The sequence below is a fragment of the Debaryomyces hansenii genome (genome assembly GCF_000006445.2).
Source record: "Debaryomyces hansenii CBS767 chromosome F complete sequence".
In the NCBI taxonomy this organism is placed as follows: Eukaryota; Fungi; Ascomycota; class Pichiomycetes; order Serinales; family Debaryomycetaceae; genus Debaryomyces; species Debaryomyces hansenii.
The window spans coordinates 1,293,788-1,307,110 of NC_006048.2; the positions used below are offsets into that span (position 1 = coordinate 1,293,788).

At 34.7% G+C, this 13,323-nt stretch overlaps 8 protein-coding genes across 8 annotated transcripts; 6 read left to right on the forward strand and 2 right to left on the reverse strand. All coding sequences in view use genetic code 12, as the record gives it.

Annotated features, from left to right (window-relative positions):
• Positions 1-270: 270 nt before the first annotated feature.
• On the forward strand, positions 271-4,851 carry DEHA2F15466g (DEHA2F15466p; the record flags this gene model as incomplete). Its single annotated transcript, XM_461033.1, has 1 exon — positions 271-4,851. One exon carries the CDS (start codon positions 271-273, stop codon positions 4,849-4,851), a length of 4,581 nt encoding a protein of 1,526 aa, XP_461033.2.
• Positions 4,852-4,975: 124 nt separating this feature from the next.
• Positions 4,976-5,487, forward strand: DEHA2F15488g (DEHA2F15488p; the record flags this gene model as incomplete). Its single annotated transcript, XM_002770781.1, has 2 exons — positions 4,976-5,030; positions 5,099-5,487. The coding sequence occupies 2 exons, from the start codon at positions 4,976-4,978 to the stop codon at positions 5,485-5,487; spliced, it is 444 nt and encodes a 147-aa protein (XP_002770827.1).
• A 168-nt stretch (positions 5,488-5,655) lies between these two features.
• Positions 5,656-6,819, forward strand: DEHA2F15510g (DEHA2F15510p; the record flags this gene model as incomplete). The annotated part of the gene is made up of 1 exon (XM_461035.1): positions 5,656-6,819. One exon carries the CDS (start codon positions 5,656-5,658, stop codon positions 6,817-6,819), a length of 1,164 nt encoding a protein of 387 aa, XP_461035.2.
• Positions 6,820-6,835: 16 nt separating this feature from the next.
• On the reverse strand, positions 6,836-7,279 carry DEHA2F15532g (DEHA2F15532p; the record flags this gene model as incomplete). Its single annotated transcript, XM_461036.1, has 1 exon — positions 6,836-7,279. One exon carries the CDS (start codon positions 7,277-7,279, stop codon positions 6,836-6,838), a length of 444 nt encoding a protein of 147 aa, XP_461036.1.
• Positions 7,280-7,393: 114 nt separating this feature from the next.
• Positions 7,394-8,263, forward strand: DEHA2F15554g (DEHA2F15554p; the record flags this gene model as incomplete). The annotated part of the gene is made up of 1 exon (XM_461037.1): positions 7,394-8,263. One exon carries the CDS (start codon positions 7,394-7,396, stop codon positions 8,261-8,263), a length of 870 nt encoding a protein of 289 aa, XP_461037.2.
• Positions 8,264-8,437: 174 nt separating this feature from the next.
• On the forward strand, positions 8,438-8,907 carry DEHA2F15576g (DEHA2F15576p; the record flags this gene model as incomplete). The annotated part of the gene is made up of 2 exons (XM_461038.1): positions 8,438-8,475; positions 8,565-8,907. The coding sequence occupies 2 exons, from the start codon at positions 8,438-8,440 to the stop codon at positions 8,905-8,907; spliced, it is 381 nt and encodes a 126-aa protein (XP_461038.1).
• A 122-nt stretch (positions 8,908-9,029) lies between these two features.
• DEHA2F15598g (DEHA2F15598p) lies at positions 9,030-10,850 on the reverse strand (the record flags this gene model as incomplete). The annotated part of the gene is made up of 1 exon (XM_461039.1): positions 9,030-10,850. One exon carries the CDS (start codon positions 10,848-10,850, stop codon positions 9,030-9,032), a length of 1,821 nt encoding a protein of 606 aa, XP_461039.2.
• Positions 10,851-11,055: 205 nt separating this feature from the next.
• Positions 11,056-13,281, forward strand: DEHA2F15620g (DEHA2F15620p; the record flags this gene model as incomplete). The annotated part of the gene is made up of 1 exon (XM_002770782.1): positions 11,056-13,281. The coding sequence occupies one exon, from the start codon at positions 11,056-11,058 to the stop codon at positions 13,279-13,281; it is 2,226 nt and encodes a 741-aa protein (XP_002770828.1).
• Positions 13,282-13,323: the final 42 nt, after the last annotated feature.

Consider the following 13,323-nt stretch of genomic DNA (forward strand, 5'->3'; position numbering starts at 1 on the left):
TAGATTAGCTATATATTATAGAACCGATGGTATCCTTTCATCAAATTGGAAGCCCTAACATGTTATTTAGTCTACTTGGTTAAGCAAGTTCCTTTATAAGCTGTCAGCTTGTTATATATATTTCGAAGTAACTAGTTTAGTGATTAAATCTAATATTGTAATTCTGTGTATTGAATTTATCGTGTATAATAATGGTTATCGCGATTGTCATTTTTACCGATATAACTACATTTTCTTCCTTATATTAAGACAATTTGATTAAAGCGTACAATGGGCGCTAGGTTGTCATTATTGGCACCTTCAGCACCGACAATAGCCATTTCTTCGTATGTGGATATTCTAAATAATATTCAATATGTCGAATTATTAAACAATTCACGATTTCTTAAAACGATTAAGGCAGTCGATAATGCATCAGGAAACTTGATAGTTATTAAAATACTCATAAAACCTTCGAATAATACTTCGAATTACAACATAGATTTACAGCAATTGACTGAATTATTGGCAAAAGAATCTTCTTTACTATGCGGGTTTAATAACATCCTACCATGGCACAAAATTATAGAGACAGACAGGGCAGGCTATTTGATTAGGCAACTGATTAAGACAAATCTATACGATAGGATATCACTAAGGCCCTTTTTAGAACCTATTGAAAAAGCTTTTCTTACGTTCCAAATATTGAGAATAATCCATGATTTGCATAATAAATTGAATATCCATCATGGTGATTTAAAATTAGAGAACTTTTTGATCACATCGTGGAATTGGGTAATGTTGACAGACTTTGCGAACTATACAAAGCCTACGTATCTTCCAGAAGATAATCCAAATCAATTTTCTTTCTATTTTGACACATCAGATAGAAGACTCTGTTATATCGCGCCTGAAAGGTTCTATAACTCAAAGAGCAATGTTAAACCAATTCAAAATGTTAATGATTTTGGTCAGTTTAATGGGAAAGACCAACTAACAAATGAAATGGATTTATTTAGTTTGGGATGCGTTATAGCTGAATTATATTTGGATGGAGAACCTACTTTTACACTATCACAAATATTCAAATATATAAAAAATGAGTATATTCCTGATTTATCGACTATTAATGATTCAAACATTAGAGAAATAATAACTAACTTGATTCTGCGTGATCCTGGTGATAGACCATCCGTTGATACTATACTCAACGACTATAAAGACAAATGTTTTCCAGGTTTTTTTTATGAGTTTCTTTATGATTTCATGTCTGAGTTAAATAATAATGATTTATTTGTTATCCCAAGCGATAATGATAATCTAACTCCTAGCGATTTGAAGCTTGAAAAGATTTACAAAAGTTATGACAAGATAGCTGATGCTTTACAATTTAATTATTCCAATGATCGCAATTCTTCCCTTTCTCAAAACTCGAAATTCGTACCATTGATGCTCAATTTAAAAGGAATGCCAAAAAACTATACAGTGAAACCAACAGTAACCTTTATGGAAAATAATTACCTGCAGCAAGGTTCATTGATTATCCTTAATTTAATTTTCTCGTTGATGAAATCATTCAAGCAGCCTTTATCCAAAATAAAAGCGTGTGAATTAATAGTTGCATTATCAGAGAGGGTTAACGACGATTGCAAATTAGATCGCTGTTTACCATATTTATGTAATCTATTGGACGAATACATGGACAGCTCCTCCATAAATTACCAACCAAATAATTTTCAAACCAACTTGTCAGAGAACTTCACATCATCTTCAGAAGTAGCATGCATTGCATTGACGTCTATAACCACATTGATTATGTCGTGTTCATATATTAACCCGATTAATGTATTAATGTTTTCAGAATATTTATTACCAAAGTTGCACGCTTTGATTAGTATATTTCCAAAGAACGAGGACAAAAATTTAATCAAAATAACATTGGCTGCATGTTTACCTTACCTTGCAAATGTATCTAAGAAATTCTGGATGATGTCCAAGACTTTTAAGAATGATGTTCTAAAAGATTTGAACAGTCGACTTTCGTCAAAACCTCTGTTAGACGATAAAGAAAACGTAAGTGACTCTTACAATTCATTCAGCATTCGAAAAGAACAGTTAGATTCTGATTTTGAAAACCTTGCCTCCAAATTATTAACAGATGTTAACCCCATGGTTAAAATAAGTTTAGTTAACAATATAATGCCATTATGTCAATTTTTTGGTGTTGATAAAACTAATGATATAATTTTACCACACTTAATCACATACTTAAATGATTCAAATTATGAATTAAGACTCGCATTCTTGTCGTCGATTTTGGGAATAGGCCCTTTCGTTGGAGTTTTGTCATTTGAGCAATACATTTTACCCTTATTGATTCAAACTCTAGGTGATCTGGAACAATTTGTCATTTTAAAAGTCTTGGAAATATTTTATTGTTTTGTACGAGATAGGTTGATTAATCCAAAATCTGAATTCAATGCATTGTCAATCTACAAGGAGTTGTTAACAAGCTCAATAAAGTTACTTCTTCTTCCAAATGAATGGATTAGACAATCGGTAATCTGCCTAATTTTAGCAATTAGTGATAATTTGCTGGATGCTGATAAGTATTGTTTTCTTTACCCTATAGTAAAGGGGTTCTTGGTATATGATGTGAACACTATAAATTGGAATACCTTGTATCCATCTATCACAAAGCCATTATCAAAACAGATATACAATTTAGCAATAACTTGGTCATCAAATGCATCGAATAAATCTTTATTCTGGCAAGAGAAGAGTTTTTCAGTATTCAATGATTTGAAAGCACCTACAAAGATATTGCCCTATTCGACAAATATGGGGAAATCTGTTTATATTCCTAAATCCAAAAATGGATTTTCTTTGAATAATACGAACTCAAACATTCCATTATCCCCAGAAGATAAACAATGGGTTTTAAAACTAAAATCTGTTGGGTTAAACGATAGGGACTTATGGAAGATATTCATTTTACGAGATTATATTTATCATTCCAGCAAATCCAATACTTCACCTACGGCTAAAGATGATTTTGAACTTCCAAAAGACATTAACATTACCCCACGTAATGTCTTCTTCGAAGTTTGCTATAAATCGGAACCTTTTTCATCGGGTTCTAAAACAGCAGAAACGAATTTTGAATCAGTGCATACTCTTTCAAATTCCAAGAAGGATGAAGATTCCACACGAGGATTAAATTCTCTTATATTACCTAATTTTGGTAAGGTAAAAGTTTCATTACAGACTGTTCAAGCAAATGTTTTCGGAGAATTGGATACTAGTCATGATTCTTCTTTCAATGCTAGTAGTAGCCATCATCATCATCATATCCATTCTACGAATAATTCCAATTCGACTCATAGAGTATTTAGTGTTAATAACCAAAAAATTATCACTGCAAATATGAAGCATAGTTATACTGGTTATAACCCATATATGTTGAATTATTTGCATAATGTCGAATTTGAACCCACGTTAGAGAGCTTTTCAGAATTTGGTAATATCGTAAAATCTTCGAAAGCAACTACATCAGATAGTAGTATTTGGAAACCACAAGGCATATGCGTAGCGCATATTAATACAAATAATAGCGATGGTGACATTTATGGAGTAAACTGCATATCTGTTGGTCCAACTTCAGAGTTTTTTATAACTGGGTCCGAAGATGGAATATTGAGAGTTTGGGATACTTTAAAGTTAGAAAAGAATATCGCCGTTAAACGTGAAAGTCTTTCTATCAAATTAGAGTCATCAATTGTTGGTATTAAATTTATTCCAAATAGATTTGTATTTCTGGTAATTACTACTGATGGAAAATTAAGATTGTTTAGAATTGATGTTTCACGGGGAAAGAACAAAAGAATTACCAAATATACAAGACTTGCCTTGATTAGACATTATAGTTTGGATGTTACAGAGGATGGCTATTTAACAAGTATTGAATATTGTATTTCTCTGAAGCATGCTTGGATTGTTGGTATTACATCTAATTCCAAAATCATAGGATTTGAAATCATCAAGATGGAAGTTGAATTTAATTTGCAAAATCCTGTAATGCTTGGTGTAAATACATCATACATAATTGACCACAAGGCAGCGTGGTTGTTAGTGGGTACGGATAAGGGTAATTTATGTCTATGGGACTTAAGATTTAGAACGCTAGTCAACTCCTGGAAATTGAATACAAACAATAAATCTGATAATCTGTCTGCAATAAAGAAATTGATTTTGATGCCAAATGATTTTAATCTAGATGTAAAACTGGAAAATACTTCTTACTTTGCAATGATTGGTGGTACCAACGAGTCAGATATTTCTCTTTGGGAGATTCCGAGCTTTGAATGCCGTGAAGCGTTTAGTTCGAGTGCAATTAACCCAAAAGTCAAGTTGTTTTCATTGGATAAAATTGAAGTTACCAAAGAGCCAGAAATTGATGCCATTGTATCGGACTTAAATATAGATTTTGATGCTGATAATAATAAGGATAAGAGTATGACCGCATTACTGTCATTCAGAAGCAATACAAGGGACTATTTTGCATGTGCAACTTGGGATAGAAGGATTATCCTTTGGAATATTTTTGACACAGCAGAATCCGTCTCTCTCAATAATATGCATGCAACAACTTTCAATAAGTCTAAGGTTAATCTGACACTTCAATTGAATTATGAAAGAGTTAGCTTAGATAAGAGGCTGGATGATCTAACTACTTTGAATAATATTGCTAGTCAACAATTTGACTCTGTCAGGATGCATCAAGATGTTATAACCGATGTAGGTGTAGTCACTAGACCGTTTGAAATGATTGTTTCTGCAGATAGAAATGGCTTCATTAACTTATATAAGTAACTTTGTGTGGTCTGCAAATTGAAGATACTGCGCAGCCAAAATTTTTCACGATGCCGAGTCTGCTAATGTATCTATTAGTTAGACTTAATAGTAATATCTACTTAAATACTAAATAAATTACAAAATGGTATTTGATGACAAACAAGGAATGAAAATCGCTTTTGAGGAAGCTAAGAAGAGTATGTAAGATTTTCAAACTTTTGGCTGACTTCTATATAATATGTACTGACAACCTAAGGTTACGAAGAAGGCGGGGTTCCAATTGGTGGAGCTTTGATTCATGAAGATGGTACTATTTTAGGCCGTGGACATAATATGAGATTCCAAAGTTCTTCGGCTACATTACACGGTGAAATTTCTACCTTAGAAAATGCTGGTAGATTAAAGGGAAGCATTTACAAAAAATGTACGATGTACACCACATTATCGCCTTGTCATATGTGTACAGGTGCTTGTATTATGTACGGAATAAAGAGAGTCGTCCTTGGAGAAAATGATAACTTTGTAGGCGGAGAGGATTTATTAAAGCAAAAAGGCATTGAAGTTGTGAATTTGAATGATAAAGATTGCAAAGACCTTATGAGTAAATTTATTAAAGAAAGACCAGAAGACTGGTACGAAGATATTGGCGAGTAGAGTGTTTATGTATTCTTAATTCATGCTTCTAATAGAATTCTGTAGGATATTTTGTAGCAACATATTACGACTATTCCAGTAGACTATATTGATGTGCGGTTCTAAAATAAAATTCAAAAATCTGATTCAGAATCAGAATTCTTTCATAGAAGAAACATAACTACTTTAATGGATGCAATAGCTGATTCTGTGTTTACAGATATAGGATCCTCTGATTCTCCTAGTGATGATCCATCTCTTTTGACGGTAGTACTTGATGTTACGCCCCAAAGTTGGTATAAGATAAGAAACCAGATTACCATACAAGAAGTAGCAAAGTCATTGCTTGTATTCCTTAATGCACATCTTTCATTAAACAATTCTAATCAAGTAGCATTCATTGCTAGCACACCGCAAGGTTCCAAGTTTTTATATCCTAATCCGGAGAAAAATTATGACGAAGTTAGTTCGAAGAAGAATGGTGAGGGCTCAAATTTGAATAAGGCAGATTCTACTTCGAGTTTGGTAGGTGATGGCATGTATAGACAGTTTAGAATTGTGGACGAGGCCGTATTGGAAAAATTGAATGAAATCTTTGCAGACATATCCCAAAATGTTGATAAGAGTCGTTCAAATTCAACATTATCTGGTGCATTAAGTTTAGCCCTCACGTATACGAATAGAATGCTTAATTTGGACCTGTCGATTTCTACAACAACGGCATCAGCTATAAATACAACTACTAATGCCAACTCTAATAAAACTAGCTCTTCTGGAACAACGTCAAATTCAATGTCCACGGGTGGAACGAATACTACAAGTCTTACATCTATGAGATCAAGGATTTTAATAGTTTCATCTAACGACGACAATGACATCAAATATATTCCAATCATGAACACAACATTTGCAGCACAAAAAATGAAGGTACCTATAGACGTAGCTAAATTGGGAGAAAGAGACTCTTCATACTTACAACAAGCATCAGATGCTACTAATGGTGTATACTTGCATATTGCAAACCCAGAAGGATTGATTCAGACTCTATCCACAGCATTTTTTATCGAACCATCAATCAGACTGTTAATAATACTTCCGACTAATTCCAATGTTAATTATAGAGCAAGTTGTTTCATTACGGGTAAATCAGTAAATCTAGGATTTGTTTGCTCTGTTTGCTTATGCATAATGAGTATAATTCCTAAAGAAGGTAAGTGTCCCACTTGCGGTTCTAAATTTGACGAAAAGATATTAGCACAATTAAGAAGAGGTGTTGTTATCCCCGTAAAGAAGAAAAGAAAGCTTGACTCGAATGGAAATGGCCAGTCTGATAATGTAACACCAGAAATATAAATAACGAGTATATAATTCATTTTAATAGAGAAGGTTTTTTTGGATCTATTCCGCTATCGACTACGCCAAAGTTGAAGTTCCGTGGGTAAGCATGTTTATCAATCATATGTAATCTTCTTTTTCGTCTATCAATACATATCTTTTTACATCCACCAGTTAACGAATATTGAAAGCATTTATAAACCTTTTCTCCCTTTTCTTTACTTATTTGAAAAAATGGATTGTGATTTTCATCAATATGTATATCAAGAAATGTTTCTGATGGAAACTTCTTCTGACATTCTAAACAAAGAAAATTATGGGTATCAACTATATGCGCTTCGTACGCTAAATAATCATTAAAGCTAATGGGATTTGAATGACATGGAGGTATAGAACAATTTATGACAGTTCCGCGTGATGTCAACACCTGCTCTTCATTATATTCAACGTCACTTTCCCTTCTAGGTCGTTTACTCATTGAATAAGTGACTAATTGATAAATAAATCAAAACTGATGCTCATTTATATTTATGTACTCATTTTTTTTTCAGTTCGTAAGGACTTTGCCATAAAAGGCATTTGATATATAATAATGACTAAACGACACGATTACCAGAATGGTGAATATTCTAATAGAACGAAACATGCTAGGGTAAGCAATGATAGCGAAGGACATAACACTAGTGTCCCAGATGTCGGATCATTTACTCAAGGCCCTCTAGATGCAACATTTGGCCAGCATGCAGCATTCCCTGAAACACAACCCGATGAAGCTACAGACCCATTAACTGATTCTGTCCAATCGTACTTGGAATCTGTTAGGAGAGAGGCGGAAAAGGACCAATGCATTTACTATACCCATAGATCCCAAAATCTACCCCCAGAAGATAGCGAAAACAAAACTATTGAGGATAGTAGAGAAGAGTCTAACATTGCAATTACATCTGATAATAACGAAATATGGAAAACAGAGCTTATGGAGGAGTTTTTGCGATTGAAAGAAGACGTCGAAATATACCTGCAATCGTTAAAAGTGCAACCAGATCAAATTTCAGAGAATCAACCAGAAGCAGAAGCGAATACAGAAATACCCTTTGACATACCAGAAACGGCAACTGCCTGGCGACAGTACATTATCAACAATCCTCCTCCATCAATTAAATTCTTCTTCTTACATTTGAACCGTCCTACGATAATAAAGCTTCTCATATACGTATCTAAATGGTTAAGTGCCAACAGTAATGAAAACCTATCCAAGTGGATATTTCTGCTTTTCTTACGACTTGATAGCCTTTTAGATCATATTGACTGTTCGATTGTAAGAGATTTAGCAAAGAAGGCCATAAAAATAAAGATCAACACAAACCCCCAGGATATTAATGACGTTTCGAAATATACAATTGACATGGTCATAGTCATTGTAGGAGAGTATTATAGACAAAGAGACCTACTTGTATATTAATATAGGACTATTTACTTCATTAATGATAAACTAGTAGTTAAGAATGTAGTTTTCGAATTTGCACTACCATGGAAAAAAGTGTTGATATCTCAACAATAGATGTAATTAACATAATTTAGATTAGATTTAAAGCAGCATTGATTATCAATTATTCAATAATAAGTATCAGAAATAATGGCACCAAAGGTTATTAGAGAAGATTTAGTCGTACCGTACGTATTAATTTTGTTTTGATAAAGACATAATTGCACTTCTATGCAAAGAAATGATAACAGGAATAATGAACTAACATGATCAATAGATACAAGCATGTACCAGCGAAGGCTCGTTCTGAAGCTTCTGGAATGGTAGCACAATCATTGCCAATGGCAGCAATGTTTATGAAAAATAAATTGTTATCGTGGACGTCATTATTTTTGGCTATACAGTCGTACTTAAACGATCCTATTAATAAACAGGAAGATTCAGAAAGTCAACAACAACCACCACTTTTAAAGATTCTTTTCGCTATTATTGCTGTTTGTACATGTTACATTGATTTGATCTTTCCTAAGTCCGGTCCAGCTTCAAAGGTAGAAAGCTTAGCCCAAACAGCGAGTGCAACTGCGTCGGCCGTGATCTCTTCTGCTACTGGTAGTAACTAAGACTTAATTACATTTCTGACTTGATGGATCTTAAAAAATGGTTTAATATTACAAAATATAAATATATCTATACATAACAATAATACACGTTTGAGAATAACATTTGTGAAATAACAGTGGCTCTATTTCCAGTTGAAAATAGCACTTTCTAAGCCTTTGTATGATACAGAAAGTTTCAGTGATGTATTGTCCCATGCCAAATCACAGATACCGATATTTGCTTTGTTTTCCAACCTTTCTGTAGACGGTATTTCAAGATCATGGCATCCCATGCATCTTAGCACGTCTTTCCTTTTACCAGAATAACGAGAGGGGGCAACATCCCATATAGATATTCTTCCAGCGTCATCTCCAACAGCCAACCACCTATGGTCAGGAGAAACTGATGCAATGAAAATCAAAGAATCTTTCTTATTTGCAAATGATGTCACAGTATTATCAGTAGGAAGATTAAAATTATCTTCGTTTTTAAATACATTCGTACTTACTATGGCTTCACCGCTTGTCGTATTCCACATATTTACAATGCCTTCCATGGACACACTTAACAAAGCGCTTTCATTTTCTGAGGCATTTAACCAAAACAACCCGATAATAGGAGATGTATGAAGTTTTATGCCTACATTCTTTTTGTCAGTCTGGGTATTTAACTCAAGTGACTCATGCGTTGAACTGCTTTTCCATATTTTAATCACGTAGTCAAAATCAGAACTTGATGCTAAAAGCTTAGTATTTGTACTGAATTCGAGAATGGATATATTATTATTGTGACCAGGGAGAAATCCAATAGGCTTGACTAATGAATCCAGGTTTATTGAAGGTGCTAAATTAAACTGGGCGCCGTTCGTTTGTGGGACCGTAATTACATACACCTTAATTGTGTCTTTTGGGGTTGAAAGTGCAAATTTGAATTCGTCTATCCAACAGGCATCTATAGTTGATGTTTGACATGCAGGGGTAGCGGGCGATTTGATTATTTGAATTAAATTCAAATTATTGCCGTCCCATAAACAAACTTGGTTATTTACTGCAATGGATAGCAAATATTGCCCGCTTTCGCTCCAAATTAAACTGGATATTAACGCTGGGGTATTTTCGGTTTCTGGTGCTTCTTTATATCCTGTTAAGGCATCTGCTTCGATATCAAATGATGCTGCAGTATTAGCAATATTCTTTAATTTACCATCCGGAGACCATGCCCTAAGCTCACCATTTATGCCTGCAGTAACTATGATATTTCCCATAGGAGCCCACGAAACCGTTGTAATTTCGTTGTCCACCGCACTTGAATTGGATCCTTGAAGAACGTTCGGATGGTTTAACGTCACCGATTCCGCTATTATATTGTCTTTAATCGCATTTATGACTGCAGTAGAATTATCTTTCCCATAAGCAAAAACATCCGTGCTTGGATGCCAATGCGTGGTCAAACACTCAGGGTACTTAATATCCGGTACTAAGCTCTTAGTTGTAAACTCAATAGGAATTTCTGGCGCATCCACCTCTTCATCATCCTTCTTTTCCACTGACTCGGCTTCGCCGTCCTTCATCTCGATATCCCCGTCGCTACCCACCGCCTTAACTTCCGACTTTAATGCAAACCGCTCGTTGTCCTTTCCCTCCAGTTGTTCGTATTTTGCTTCCTCTTCTTCTTGTTTCTGTTTATCCAACTCTTCTTGTAATAAAGCTCCCAACAATGAGTATGTGCTCCGGTCTGATCCATCTTTCCTAGTGTCTTCTTCCGCCAACGTAAACAATATCCCTTTCTGAACTAAGTTTACGAGACATCCTGGTTCAATTCGTGATATTATCGGCAAATTCTTATTATGTTCATACGACAGACACTGCGAGTGTTTTTCTAATGCAAATGCCGCCAAATCAAACCCCGATTCTTGGAGGTACCTCCATACCAAATAATTTAGCTCTGTACTAGTCAAAGACATAAGTTCCTTTAATAATTGCTTGGACTGTGTATGTTTCTAGATATCATATAGCTGGCTAAATTCGACCTTTCAAATTTTTTTGGTTTTGGCTGTAAGTTACACAAACTCGCCACTACCAGAATCTCAACAGAAGTATAAACAGACAGCTGTAGAGGTTAAAAAAGAGCTATAAGGTATCAGATATTAGAGTTATAATTGATCTACAATGAACTTCGACGCCAAAGTATCTAATCGGAAGAGTAGGGCGCCGTGGCAAAGTTCTACAAATAATAGTAAAATAAGTAATCCATATGCTGACGCTAATACATCGGTGGTAACGAATAATGAAAATAATGATAGTTTACATGTGCCTAATCCATATGGCGTTAATAATAAGGGCAATAGGAAGAATACAAGAAGATTGAGTATACATGCTTCAGCAGCTGCTGCTGGTCATAGAGGACCATTTGATGCAACTAACTTACCACCTGTTCCCCAACTATATAAGACAAACACGCAATCGTCCGATGCAGTGCTGGCTATAAGCAAAGGACAAGAAGAGGAAGAAGTGGATATAGAGACGAAGATCTTTGGAGAATTGTCTAACGGTACTGCTACGGAAATTGATGATTACTTTAAGGTGTTGGTGAAACAGAAGGCATTGATCACCAAAGACATGAAGAGTAATATCAACCAAAATCAGAAGAATATCTTAGAATTAACGAATGATTTGAAGGAGACTCAGGAGGAACTTTTGCAGTTGCGTATTACTACCAAGGAATTATATGGCGTGTTGGACGAGTTTAGGGAGGCTGCTGAACGAAGATTAGAATTGGAACATGAGACCCAGCAGACGGATCAGAACCATAATAACCTGTATGCAACGTTGAACTCAAAGAAGCGTAAGGATCGTTCTTCGGTGATGGTTCTTGGGAAAATATGGGCAAGTGAATTGCAATCATTATGTAAACACGTCGATGGGGCCTCGAAATATGTTCAGGCGTTGCCTGGGAGACATGTTCTTGCCGAGAGTGGACGTTGGTATGAAGTTAATGTGGGGACATGGAAACCCACCAAGGCAACTCATTTATTTATGTTGAATGATTTGGTGTTGATAGCAACGAAGAAAAATTCAATGAACCAAGATACAGGTGATAAGAAAACTTCAAGACTACAAGCGATTCATTGTTGGCCGTTGCATGAAGTAAAGTTATCTGAAGTTCGTGTTCCAAATAACTCGGGTAAGACGGACAAGGATGGTAATAAACTTTATGTAATAAATATAAAATCAAAGTCGTTGAGTTACGTCTATCAGACAGATAGATATGATCATTTTTTGAAGATAACGGAAGCATATAATAAGGGAAGAAATGAAATACTAGCTAAGGAACGAATCCTTAACTCGAAGTCCATCGGCCAGACCCCTGACCTTATTGAAACCGACGAAGAAAAACGTCAATTACGTGAATCATTAAGAAATTCCGGAATAAATGATGGTGTATCGGATGAAACTACCAAGCGCGAAAGTGGGACCAAACGTCATAGTGCTGATGTTTTGTTACAGGATATTTCCGCTCGGGTACATTCAAGAAATAGATCACACGATTTTGACCATGGCCCACATGCCAAAGTAAATGCTGCCGATAGAGGACAGTTTTTTAATGATTTGAAAAAAATTGAAGATAGACTCGACGAAGTCGATGTTGAAATATCCCGTAATAAATATACTGAGTCAGTTGGGCTTATTAGGTATATTGAGAACAAGTTATCCAGTATAGAACTGGCAATTTCCAACAACTCATCAAATGCTGTAATTTCAATTGACGAAATTAAATTGCTAATTGATGTCATAAAATTGAAAATAAATAATAGAAAGTCACAAATACAACACTGCTTAGGCTTTGATTTGCAACATAATATAGGAAAGTTAACTACCGCCCAAATATCTACAATTATTGAGTTTTTTCATAATTTTGATCAATTGGATAAGGGTATATCCTTGTATTTGCAAGCGGTTACCAATAACTTATCAGTAAACGTATCCAGGCTAGTGGTCGGAGTCCAAGGTTCAACAAAAATAGATGTTGTTAACTATTTATCAAATTTGGTTATTATTAATGTTTCAATTATTAAAAGAGCTATAGCAGTCTATAAAGAGTGTATTGTTCCAGTATTGAAGAAGGATTTAAATGGCAATGTTGATTCTAGTGGATTGATTAATTGGTCTATTGATGAAGTTGCAAAATTGGTAAAAGCTATTAAAAAGCATCTTTATGGTAGTTTGGTTGTTTTGACAGGGAATAATGAAGAAACTGAAGAGCCGACATATAAAGTCAAAGATGCTGCATTATTTCAAGAATTCATTGGAGTGGTTAGACCTCAACTTAATACCTTAAAAGGCGTTGGTGTTAATGTTGAATTCTTATTTGACGATATTTTATCATTACAATAATTGAGACAAATATTAAGTATTAAATATTAATATAAATAGAGG